General features: G+C 22.8%; 2 protein-coding genes across 7 annotated transcripts in view; both read right to left on the bottom strand.

Annotated features, from left to right (window-relative positions):
• LOC122848492 overlaps positions 1 to 5238 on the bottom strand; it is a 63172-nt gene extending 57934 nt beyond the window's left edge. Inside the window, exons 1-2 of one of the 5 annotated variants that reach the window (XM_044146584.1) lie at positions 5095 to 5238; positions 3729 to 4057 (exon numbers count right to left, since the gene is read on the bottom strand). The gene's annotated coding sequence lies outside the window, so the exon portion shown is untranslated. Of the gene's footprint in view, positions 1 to 3728; positions 4058 to 4524 lie in introns of all 5 variants that reach the window. The other 4 variants (XM_044146581.1, XM_044146580.1, XM_044146583.1 and 1 more) reach the window with 4 other exon arrangements.
• A 2569-nt stretch (positions 5239 to 7807) lies between these two features.
• LOC122848496 (DNA-directed RNA polymerase II subunit Rpb4-like) lies at positions 7808 to 10221 on the bottom strand. 2 transcript variants are annotated; one of them, XM_044146588.1, is made up of 3 exons: positions 10062 to 10213; positions 8129 to 8309; positions 7808 to 8055 (listed from the first exon to the last, which is right to left on the bottom strand). In XM_044146588.1, the coding sequence occupies exons 1-3, from the start codon at positions 10123 to 10125 to the stop codon at positions 7881 to 7883; spliced, it is 420 nt and encodes a 139-aa protein (XP_044002523.1). In that variant the 5' UTR covers positions 10126 to 10213; the 3' UTR covers positions 7808 to 7880. The 2 variants fall into 2 exon arrangements, with proteins under 2 accessions (XP_044002523.1, XP_044002522.1); XM_044146587.1 differs by lacking the exons at positions 7808 to 8055; positions 8129 to 8309 and adding an exon at positions 8449 to 9893 and having other exon boundaries at positions 10062 to 10221.
• Between the last annotated feature and the right edge of the window lie 2645 nt (positions 10222 to 12866).

Raw genomic sequence — 12866 nt, forward strand, 5'->3', positions numbered from 1 at the left:
TTCTCAGTGACACACAGTAAGAAAAAAAAAAAAAATACATAAAGATCAGACAGGCATGCATCACCTCCTTTTCTATGTACCGATGTAATTTTTTATTTTATATCTAAAATTGGAATTATGCCAGAAATTTTTTATTCCATTGAAATAATAAGATTTAATTTTCACATTAATAAAATTTATCTTTTGATAATAGCTATGTTTTAAATAAATTTTTTATAATTTTTATTTAAAGACATAAAAATTAATAAACATTAATAAATTATTTATATATACTACATAACGTTTATTTATTTGGAAGCCAATAAAAACATAATTTTCATGTTATCATTGATAAACAGTTTAAAACGATTTGATGTCATTAATGATACACAATCAGCTGTGGATTATGCGTCGTTAAACCTGACGATGATAAGCCATATGTATACACAAGTCTTAAAAAATATCTCATCTATATCTCGTTAATATAAAATTAATTTCATTTTGACACAAAAAAACCTACTGTCTTGAAATAATGACTAAAAAAAATACAAAATATTGATTTTCTATTTTTTTTTTTTCATTATATACCTATATATTCAAAGTTTCTAATCAGCAATATCAATTGATAATATTTTTTTTTTACTAGAATCTTTGACATGACCAGAATTGAAAAAAAAAAAAAAATTTCATTGTTAATAACAACAACAATTTGTACCGTATATGTAGAAAAAAAATAGGTCGTAATGTGATGTGTAAAGGCAAATAAAAAATAAAAAAACAAATAATGAAAAATAATAATAACAATAATAATAGCAATATTATTTTTTCTTTTTTTACAAATCACGGTGAAAAATTGTAATAAATAAAATATAGTTGGAGGTCAGTGACGACGTATTTGTTCATTTGTTCATTCTCGCTACAAACAACGATCAATATTCCAATTATGTAAATCATAGAATCCACGGGTTTACGCAAAACGTAATCCACGCGTATACATAGCAATCACGAGAAGCTTGTAAAATATAAAAAAAAAATATGAAAAATGAGAGTACCAAAGACTTAGTATAATAAAATTTAAACACTGTACAACTAGTGCCCGTCATAAACGAATGAAAAATAATAAAAAAAATGATATAACATGCCCTGAGCAATCATAGAACAAGAAATAATAAAAAATAATAATAATAGATAAATAATAAAAATGAATATGACGAATAAAGTAAAATATTTATAAAAAAAAAAAAAAATTATATAAATAAAATTCTGTGAATGAAAAAATATTAAAAATAAACTCATTTTTTGTTGATAAAAAAATATTTTTTAATAATTAGACTAATGAATAGAGTTATTAAATTTTTTTCCGACGAAATTTTAAACAAAGCATAGAATAAAAAAAAAAAAAGTAATTGTAAAAAATATGTACAGGAAATGAATAAAAATAAATAAATTAAAAACCAATTGTATTTTTCAGTTTGAAAACATGAAAACTAATCTTATTTGCATGTTTATGCTTAGAATTGTTAGGGCACTATATGTAAACCCACAACACGGTACGATAAAAAAAAAAAAATAAAAAAATACAATAAATAAATAAGGGTGGTATTTTTATTTTTGTTAAAGTTATACTTTGCTTCAACCTTAAGCATCGATCGATTCTCAACACGACGACCTCTTGAAAGCAGTGAAAATCGTTGCCACCAATCGGGTGGGGCTGTATACTCAACTTTTTCAACTATATATCTACGCCACCTTTCAGAAATTATTTGATACCTTTCAATCTAAAAAAGTAAAGGAAAAAAACCACCCCTCTTACTTGTAACACACCCCCAATACAAAATCAAATGATCCGAAAGGAGAAAAAAATTTTGATTACACTTGATAACTTATAAGTTTCATCGAGATTTTTTAATAACAAAAAAAAATATAATAAAAAAATCAACGTTCTCAGGAGATAAAGCTCCATATTATATTTTCATTTTTCACAAAAAAAAGCAAGTTTTATTATCATTTATTTTTTAATTTAATTTAATCAAAAAAAAAAAAAATTTAAATCACTTGAAAAATTTAATTTCCCGAAAAAATTTAATTACAATTATTTATTTTCTTTATGAATTTTTAAAATTATTAATTACGTTTTTTAAATATTATAATTATTTATCAAGATAATTTAAATTGACTGTATAATTATGAAAATTAATACTCGAAAATTTTCCCCTAAAAAATGAATTAATTCATTGCTTTGTGAAAATATTGGTATAATTTTATTTGATGTTATTAGTGTTATTATTATCTTTCTTTGTAAAATTTTCATAAGGATAAAATAAACCATAGAATATTAATTATACAATATATATTTGTATATTATATGCGTAGCTGTAAGTACATATATATATTCAATAGTTACATATATATTTGATCAAAAACTGACCTTTATTTCAGTGAAGCAACGTGGGTGTTCAAAGCTTTATTTAACAAAGTATGTGTGTTTTCTTATTATTATTATTTTTTTATTATTTTACTTGTATTTATCAGAGCCGTCGGGATTAAGTGTAAACAATCAAGTCTTAGGCGACGTAAAGCTATATGATGAAGTCGAGACGATAGATAGCCAACGAAAGATGATGCTGTGACGTTTGTTTTCCTCTGATAAGTTATTTATTTTTTTTATACTTTTTTATTTTCACTTGCGTACAAATCATCTTCGCGGAAAAATCTCACAAACTATAGATATACTATTAAAATAATAATAGTATAAAATTTATACCTATTTATTTATCATTTAAATTGATTAATTAAAAATAATAAAACGAATTTTAAAAATATCGTAAAATTTTACTGCGATAATCAGGCATGATTTAATAATATATCTATAAATTGATGCAATTATTATCAATGCTTTATTTTCAAGAACAAAAATTATTATTGTGCTTCAACTGAAATTTATTTGAAATAGTTATTTTTAATTTTTATATAAATTATTATCTTGTTTTTTTTTTTAACAATGAAATTTAATAATTGAAATTTCAACTGTTTTAAACAATAATATTTAAAAAACAATTATAAAATATTTAAATTTATTTGTAAAATAATAAAAATCAAATTATAACAATAATAATAAAGTTAAAAAAATAAAAAAGGCACGCGGGACGAGCATATCGACACGCGAGACAAGCTTATAATTTCCATTTACAAATTCGTCGGAGATGGAATGGTTTGAACTTAAATCAAAAAATAAATATATATTTTAAAAAAAACAACCTACACCTGTCAGTAAAAGAGTTCATTCACGGTAATTTTGTTTTTTTATTTCGATTTTTTTCTCATCCGTTATTTAAAATTTTTGTATTTTTTTTATTATTTTTATTTCAAAGTAGTAGTTTGCTCTTGAAATTCTCGTGAATGTCGAGAGAAAAAAAAATTTATTTTAATTTTTAATTGACTATTAAAATTGAATATATATATAACAAGTAACTGATTGATTGAGATTTTATTTGAAGTCAAAGATATTCTCATTAAAAAAAAATAAAAAAAAATACGTCAATTTAAATAATAATAATGATAATAATAATGAACCAGTGACAATTGTAAAGAAAAAAAATGTTTTTTTTTTTTTTTTACGTTTAAATGTTCAAACAAAGATTGTAATAATTTATTTAGCAAATAAATCAGTTGAATATATTTGAAGTTATATATTTTTTTATCTTTGAATATAGAAAAATAATAATAAATAAAAACTCTATGTGACTTACTTTTAGATAAGTTCAAATCCTCACGTATCTTGACATTTAATATATTATTATTATTTTTTAATTTTTTTTATTATTATTTAAATGTCTATTCACACATGAGTCACGAACTTTTTTAATCACACTTTTCTTTAAAACACTCTCAAGTCTATTTGTCTTAAATTTTTATATTTTTATTTTCTATAATTACTTTTTGCTTTTTCACAGTGATAATAAATATATATTCAAGTTTTTAATCAAACACTCAGTCAAAGGAATTCAATGCACCAAGAAACCCAGGATTAAACCGAATATCGGAAATACGCCCTAGAAATTCACCACCTTTAATTTCACTAAAATAAAAAGGTAAAAAAAAACTATGAATAAAAATAAGATAAAAAAAAGAATTATACAACTGAAACAAAGCGGATTTAAATAAATAATAGTTTTTTTCTTTTTTCGTTAGACTTTAAATAAAATAATAAAACCTCATCAAAAATAATAATTAAAAAAGAAAATTAGTTTTAATTAAATTAAACGAAATAATAAAAAAATAATTAAAATATAATTTCCACACTAATATTGTCAAATAACAAATAATCACAATAAATTATTCAATTAATTTACTAAAAAATGAAAAAAAAAATCGTCAAAACACAAATAAATTAAACTTTCATTGTCAATAACAAATAAATTTGAAAAAAAACAATATTCACAGGTTAAAAAAAAAATCACACAAATTACTCCAAAAAAAAAAAATGAAAAATCAAATAATAATTAACAAAACTACACTCAATCGAAAAAAAAAAATAAGAAATACCTTTTAAATTTAAAATAAAATAAAAAAACAATATAAAAAATTATTTATCAAGTTCAATGTACGTAATATAATAATAATAATTAAAAAAAAATCAAAACAAACAAAATCACTCACATTGTTTAAATAAAAAAACGAAAAAAAAGAAAATCTTGTAATTTTTTAAATAATAAATATAAATAAACACTTGTTTGTCGCGTCAAACTATCAAATGAAATTGAAAAAAAATAAATTTATAAAAAATTTATGATAGAAAGAGGAGTGATCCGATCCCCACTGGTGTTCCTGCTCAAGATCCGAGCAGGCACTGACCCCACGAGACGTCGAGGAGGCGAGGATCAGCAACAGTAGTGTAAGTAACTATATACACAGACGAATGAAATAAACTTTGTAAATGTTATAAAATATACAAGTACAAATGAGAAAATATATTTTAAATAGTTATTTTACACAATTCACATACTCGTATGTATTTATTATAAATTTAAAATATATTTTCTATTTTTTAAAAAATTTAAATATTATTTTTTAAATAATTTATAATATATTATTTGTATTTTAAAAAAAAAGTACAGTAGAAAACAAGCGGGAACCGCTTGCGACGTATGAATTATCCACGATAGATTGCGGTTCGATATCAATGTATTTGTGTATGAAGAGTGCTGCTGTTGCCTTATGAGAGGGCACCAACGAATGGGAGAAGCTTGAGAGAGTGAGGAGGTGAATGCGCGCGCGCGCCCGCGAATATACAATGTCTATGTGTATATATAAAAAAAAAAATACACTGGGTTTTTTTGGGTTTGCACGCGTGAGAGAAGGAGTACTGAGGGGCAACTCAGAAACTATCAAAGAGGGGAAATATCGCGATAAAATGACATCGAGTTACGCGAAATAAAGTGAGAGGAAAAAAATTTTTTAAAATAAAAAAAATACATGGATTTAAATCATTATTGTATGATTGACTCGGCAGTTTTTCTTAATTATAACTATTTCATATAGTTATCAAAAGTTTAAATAATTAAAAGTAAAATTTTTTTATAATTATATTTAGATTTGTTTTTTTGTTGATGATTTTATGTATATTAAATTGTCAAATAATTATTTCTACATTTCATCCTTGACCTGTATATATTGTCTTATCATAAACATTGATAATAACAAGTATGTGATTTTTATTTTAAAATTATATTGTGATTTGCAAAAACATCAACATACTTGACTCTGACAAATAATACAATGAAAAGTATATCTTGTAGTATTTTTCTACTGATAGATACATTATCTATTTTTTATTTATTTATATTTTTTTTTCTTTTTTGCAACGTATGTAATTTTTTATTTTTCATTAGTATATGTACTTGCAAATATATTTTTAAATAAATATTTCTAAAAAAACAAGTTTTATTTTGTAACATCAAAAGCTTATGTAAAAAAAAATATATATATTCAATACTATGAAAAATATATTTAGAAATATGTAAATTTTATAAATTTAAAATGATAATTAATTTATTGGAAATATATTTTGTAAATTTTGATATATATATTTTTGAATTTAATATATTTATGTATTTATTTTTTTGTTAGTAGATGCGCAACAAGTTTACACAGGCACTTGCGGCTTTTCTTGTAAAATCGATAGAACCAATTTACATAATGTGTCCATAGGGCAGGCGCGAGAATTCGATGTACTACTTGACAATTTTTTGACCAATAATTTTATATTTTTAAAAATATTATCTGTCATTTCGACAGCCTGTATAATAAAAATTTAAAAATACTAAAGCTTTCATATATTTATAAAATAAAAAAATGAAAAATTTATTAAAAAAAAAAATGTAAAAATAAAATTCATTTAATGAAATAATTACTTTTTCTTTTTTTGTCTAAAAATATAGGTCAAAATATAGGCCAATATGAATAATTAAATTTGTTTTTTATAAAAAAAATAGTTGATGAATTTTTAACAATTTAATTTAGTTTATAATTTATTCTGACCTTGTGGAAAAAAAAGACAAGAAAATCTACAAGATACTTTAATGTACTCGAGTATATTATAAAATAAACATATATATGTGAAACATGACTTGCTAGAGTCGCGTGAGTCCAGCACGTGCGTATGAACATAAAGTTTTCAAAACTACTATAAAGTAATTTCACTCTTTTTTTTTTTCAACTAAAAAATATATTGTTTCATAAATTATAAAATAGAGTAAAATAAGCCTAGGTGCATTATGATTGTAGAGGTGACAGACACAACACTGTTGACCCCAAAAAATAAATAAACAGTAATATTAAAATGTTAAAAAAAATATAAATCAATTGATTGACAATAATTATCAAAATGTCTACATAAAATATTCATATGAGCAGTGTAAATTAAAACTAATTGAAAATGAAAAATAATAGTATTACTGATTACATATTTAATTTAAAAAAGAAATATATAAATTTCGAAAATAAAACACCAAGATAATAATAAAAAAAAAATGAATGAAAAACAAGAAGGTATAATATTACAGAATACCACCAAATTGGATACTCATTAGACACGTTTGTAAGAAATATGTATATTTTTTTTTTTACTATTTGTTTGAATAGAAATCTGATCTGCTCATTTACTAGTTATTTAAATAAATTTTCTATAACAAGCTATGCATATTTTTTTTTTTGTCAATAACGTCAGGAAAAATTTGTAATTATTTAATTATTTAAATTTTGATTGTAAAAGAAATATTAACTAAAATTATTTATCCGAGAAATCCCTATTGCCGAATGAGCAAATGAAAAGATGGCGCTTTGAATCAGCTCATTTTTTTTTTACTTTATTAATTAAATAAAATGAAGAAGAATAAAGTAAAATTTATGTTTAAGAAAATAAGAAAAATATATCATCAACTTGATGTAATATAATCAAAGTATCATTTTGAGATCAATTAATGTTTGGTACATGTACAATATAATAACAGTGCCCAGTATATTCTCAACATCATCCAGTTATTGCGTGATACAAAATTAGAACCACGTTTTACACGCAATTATTTCGCGACATAATATCTGGTTATCATTTCAAGTATCAACTGTCTCATTTTAATTCGTTATTTATTTTCAAATTACTGTACTTAATTGTAATGTGTAAATTTATTTTTTTTTCTACCAACTCTATCATCAATTCTCAGGTAAATTTTATTTTGTATTTTAATAATAAAATAAATATTTATCATGTTTTAAAAAATTCAAATGAAACTTTTTTTTATTTATTTGTCAATTTTATGAAAATGCTTTTAGTTATAAAAAAAAAATAATAATAATTAATGATTTAGTTTTGAAATTATGAAAAATAAAAAAAAAATGTATTTTTAGTATTGGAGTGATCTTTTGGTGTGTATATCTTCAAGAATTGTTCGTAATTCTTCATCTTCCAATCTACACTCGAGACTTGGTATCAATGCTTTTGCTTCTTCTGGTGTTTCAGGACATAAATTTGCCAATGATGCAAGCTCAAATTTGTGTAATTTTTTTTGCATCAATAAACTAAAAAATAAATTAATAATTAACATTAATTTATACCATTTATTTTAAATTAAATCTAAATTTTTAAACTCACTTTCTAACTGCTGAAATTATTTCTTTGTTTTTAAATTTTCTAAAACGATCAGTATAATTAAGACTTTTCATAAAAACTTCAGAAAATTCTTGTTCCTCTTCAGCAGATTCATTTTGTGCTTTTCTATGCTCCAGAAGCATGTGTACCTCAGATATCAATAGTGTTTCAGCATTTTCAAATTCTAATAATTTCAAATTCTCATTAATAGTCGTATAAATTAATATTAATATTTTAATTTATTGTTTATATACAAAAAAAAAAAATGCAATTGTCTATTATTTACAAATTAAACTAGTTTGTTTTTCTTTTTTTTTTTACTATTAATTATTTGGCTGATTAATATGTCCTTCTTGAACAAAAAAATCATAAATTTTTCTTGTTTTATTAACATCAATTCTCAACAATGGTCGTGCTTGTGATAATTTTAATGATCCAAGTTTTTTATTTTCAATGATTAACATATTTTTATAATACAAAAAGTCTTCAGGCAATATCCTGGCATTTGAACATAAATCTTTTTCAGGTGATGTTAATTTATCATAACCAATATGTCTACGTATTTCCAATGGTGGTGGTGGTCTTCTTTGGGTAAAACAATTATGACTAACAATTTCAGTATTTCTATTACCATTACCATCACCATTATTTGTTGTATCAATATGTTTAATTGTAAAGCTTGATTGATTCAAATAAATTCTTCTTTCTTTATCTTTTTCAATTTTAATTTTACTTAATTTATTAAACATTTTAACACTCTGTTTGTGTCGTAAACCATTTGATCTAAATTCAAATAACTTTGTTAAATAATTACGCAATTCACCAGCACGATGTAAACCCTCCATAATGTAATCAAATTCAATACCATCAACAAGTTGCATAAATGACACAAGACGTTCAACAATTGGTGATGTTATTGTTGAATCATAACGACGTAACCATGAATATGTACGTCTTACTGCAATTAAACCATGTTTACGAATTATTTTTTTTCTTCTTTGACGTTCTTTTAATCTATTATTATATGCATCAACAATATTTGCTTGTAAACATTGAAATAATTTATAATTATCATCATTTTCATTATTAATATCATTATCATCATCATTATTATTATTAAATTCATTATATTTTAATTCTGATATTAATAACTCTGCATGATTATCAAAATTTGTTTCAAAATCAGATCTTGCTGAATTATAACCAGCAAAATGACGACTATTTATTGAATTTGATTGGAATCTTGGTGGATCATCGAGATCTTGTAATTTAAAAAAATATGGAATTGGTTTTGAACCAAATATTGTTGATTCTGATTCTCTCATAACTGGTAAACCTTTTAAATATTGATTATCAACATAATATTTCATATAATGTCTTTGACATTGTTCAGCTGTTTTATTTTGTATTCGTCTTTCAATATCTTTCCAATTACCAAAACCACATTCTTGAAGTACATTTAATAATAATAATTCTTCATTAGCTGTCCAATTATCATCATCATCATCATTATTTATAATTGGAAAATTATATCTGACAATAGTATAATCATGATTATTTTTATGTTTATTATTTTCAAAACCATTTGAAAAACATAAACAACAAATATTTATATTATCACAAATTGCACATTTTATAAAAGGCTCAATGAGAATTATTTTACATGAACAACAGACCGGGTCTGGAGTAAATATTTCATGATTAACAATTGTTATATTATTATCTTTATCAATGTCTTGATCACTAAAGGAATCACATGATGAATTGTCTGAAAGAAATATTGACTCGATCTTGATATTTTTATATTTTTAAATGTAAATAATATACAATTGCATTTATTTAATAATTGTTTACAAACCCATCAACCATAATAGAGGTTATGATTTTTCAATATAATATTTATGTGTTTTTTACTATATCATAAGATTTTTCTTACCTTTTGGAAATTTTAAATCAGCTGCATCATCTTCAATTATATCAGTGGTATTAAAGTTTGACATTTTCACTGATTAAATGTTTATATTATTTATTATTTTAATTGTCACGTTGTCAGAGAGGTTTGTTATTTATTGGAAAAAAAATATTTTTTAATTAGATGAAAAATCTTTCTCTCTCTCTCGCTCTTTTACTGTCTCTCTCTTGAACAAGTAGAAAATTGCTTAGCCGATTAAGCATTAAAGGGCGACATCTTACTAATCTTTTATCTCGAAATTTAAAATACGAAATTATATAGATGAAAAAAAAATAATAAACAAAATGAAAATTAGATGAATTTTTTTTGTTTATTATTAATTAATAAATAATTTTTTGTTATGAAAATTTTTTTTGCGGGTGTAATCAACAAGGAAGTTGATATAAATTTTTCAACTTTATAAAAAAAAAATAAAATACGGAAGTAAATTTTTAAGCAAGTGAAATACGAAGTAAATTAATAAACGCAATGATTATTAATATTACGCATTGTTTATTATTAATTAAGTCACGATTCAATTAATTCCGCATTACTAATGATTAAGCGTGTCTTTTTCTTATTTTTAAAAATTGTCTTCAAGTATAAAAAGAGGAAAAATTAATTATTAAATATCAAAGTTAGTTGAGCTGATAAACAATGAACATCTCAGCAATTGTCTCGGTCATTTTTATCATTTCGGTGATAGAGTTGGTTCAAGTATCTCATGGAAAAAACATAGAAAATTTAACTCCGGTATGTTTAATAATTTTTTAAATACTTGTAATAAAATGCTTTTGTTTTTTTTTTTTTTTTAATTCATTATTAATATGAAATTAGAATTAATTAGTATTGTGTTAATTTTAATTTTTAGGGTTTTCATGAAAATAGTAAAAATGTGGAAGTTATTGAAAGTAAAGCTTTGACTGATTCGTCAATTTATAAGGGTGAGTAAATTATTAAATAAATGTAAATATAATTTACAGTGTAAATATAATTTTTTAAATATTTTTATAGCAATAAAGTCAATGGTAAACGATCAAAATATTCCAGTTTCTACTATTAAAAATACCGAGGGACATAAAAAATCTCGAGTCAGAAGATGTGCATTAAGTATCTTGGATAATTGTCGTCATTTGATTGAGAATTCAGGAGCTAATGCCAAAGATTCTCACGAACATTGCCATCATTGTCATTGTCATGTTAAAAATCATAATCATGCTGAACCTTCTCATCGTGTTGACAAGCCTACTCACAAACATTGCCATCATTGTCATTGTCATGTAAAAAATCATAATCATGCTGAACCTTCTGGTCGTGATGACAAGCCTACTTACAAACATTTCCATCATTGTCATTATCATGTTAAACATCCTGAACATCATGCTGAACCTTCTGGCCAAGATGTCAAGCATAGTCATCATTGTCATTATCATGTTAAACATCCTGATCATCATCATTCTCACAGTCATGACAAGCCTACTCACAAACATTGCCATCATTGTCATTGTCATGATTCTGATGATCATTTTGATCATTGGGTGTCAAATGTTAGCCATCAAGAGAGGTAAAATTAATAAAATAAAGATATAGAATTATAATTTTCATACAATATAATTTTATCATTATAAATAATTACTAAATTTTATTTTTTTCTCTAGAAAACTTGAACGAAAAAAAGAGCGTTGTCAAAAACGGATTGAATATTGGAAGAAAAAATGTGAATCCATCAAATAAATATAAATATTTTTTTTTTAATAATATAATATGGAATAAAATAAAATTCCAATATACATTATTTTTTTTTTCTTCAAATATTTTGTAAACAATTAGTATATATAATTGAAGAATCAATTTTTAATTTTAAAAATGTTCGTCATATATTAAATAAATAATAAACATAATACGAAAAAATAAAATAAATAAAAATAATTTATCTAGCTTGGCTTTTCCGCAAAAACTGACAATACTAATTTTTTTTTTCCTACGACGCATGTATTATTTGACTGAAGCATAACAAATTCTTTGATAAAGGATTTCTCTGTTATTTGACAAGTCGTCATTCACTTTGCTTTCAGGCTGGACAAAGAAAATTTAAAAGCCGAATTTTTCTTGGAAATTTACAAAATATTGACGTATAGATTTTAGCTAAGATACAATTGTTAAAACTTTAAAAGTTCTCCTACTCTTAAATTGTCTAGGTATAAAAACCAATGACCAAACAAAATTTAAGACTCCTGACTCATTCAGTGCCATATTCAAGTTCATATGATAGTTTGTTCGGACTCTTGTCCATTAAAGTTTATTACAGTATTTTTATATTTTCAAAGTGAATAATTCTACGACAAAAATCATTAATTAATTTTAAAATATACTTGTAATTTGTATTTAAAAAAAAAAAATAATAAATATGACAGTCTTATCAAGTTATATTTTGCTTTTAATTGTGACAATAAATCTGTCAAAAATAAATTATTCTACTTCGACTTCTCAAATGTCGAGGCAAATGAACTTTGAAAATGTTGGTAATATTTATTAATTGTTACAAGTTTTATCTAAATTTAATTTATAATTAATTAAAGTGAAATAAAATAAATTATTTATCAAAAATATTAATTTTATAATATCAGTTAGATAAATTTTATTTTATTTATTTTTTTTTTGACTGCAAAAAGTGAGATGTAGCTGTCACGAAAGATCAAGTGATAAGATTAAATTAGAAAATAAATTTTGTATATGTTTAATTAAATTTAAAAAAAAATAATAAATTTATTATTTTATTTAAATAGGATA

This window comes from Aphidius gifuensis, linkage group LG2, assembly GCF_014905175.1.
Source record: "Aphidius gifuensis isolate YNYX2018 linkage group LG2, ASM1490517v1, whole genome shotgun sequence".
Classification (NCBI taxonomy): domain Eukaryota; kingdom Metazoa; phylum Arthropoda; class Insecta; order Hymenoptera; family Braconidae; genus Aphidius; species Aphidius gifuensis.

Excerpts from the sequence above, each read along its gene's own strand:
- LOC122848496 (XM_044146587.1), bottom strand. The coding sequence starts at position 10,125 with ATGTCAAACTTTAATACCACTGATATAATTGAAGATGATGCAGCTGAT. Across the intron at positions 9,894-10,061 it reads TGATTTAAAATTTCCAAAAG|ACAATTCATCATGTGATTCC; the intron begins GTAAGAAAAATC and ends TATTTCTTTCAG.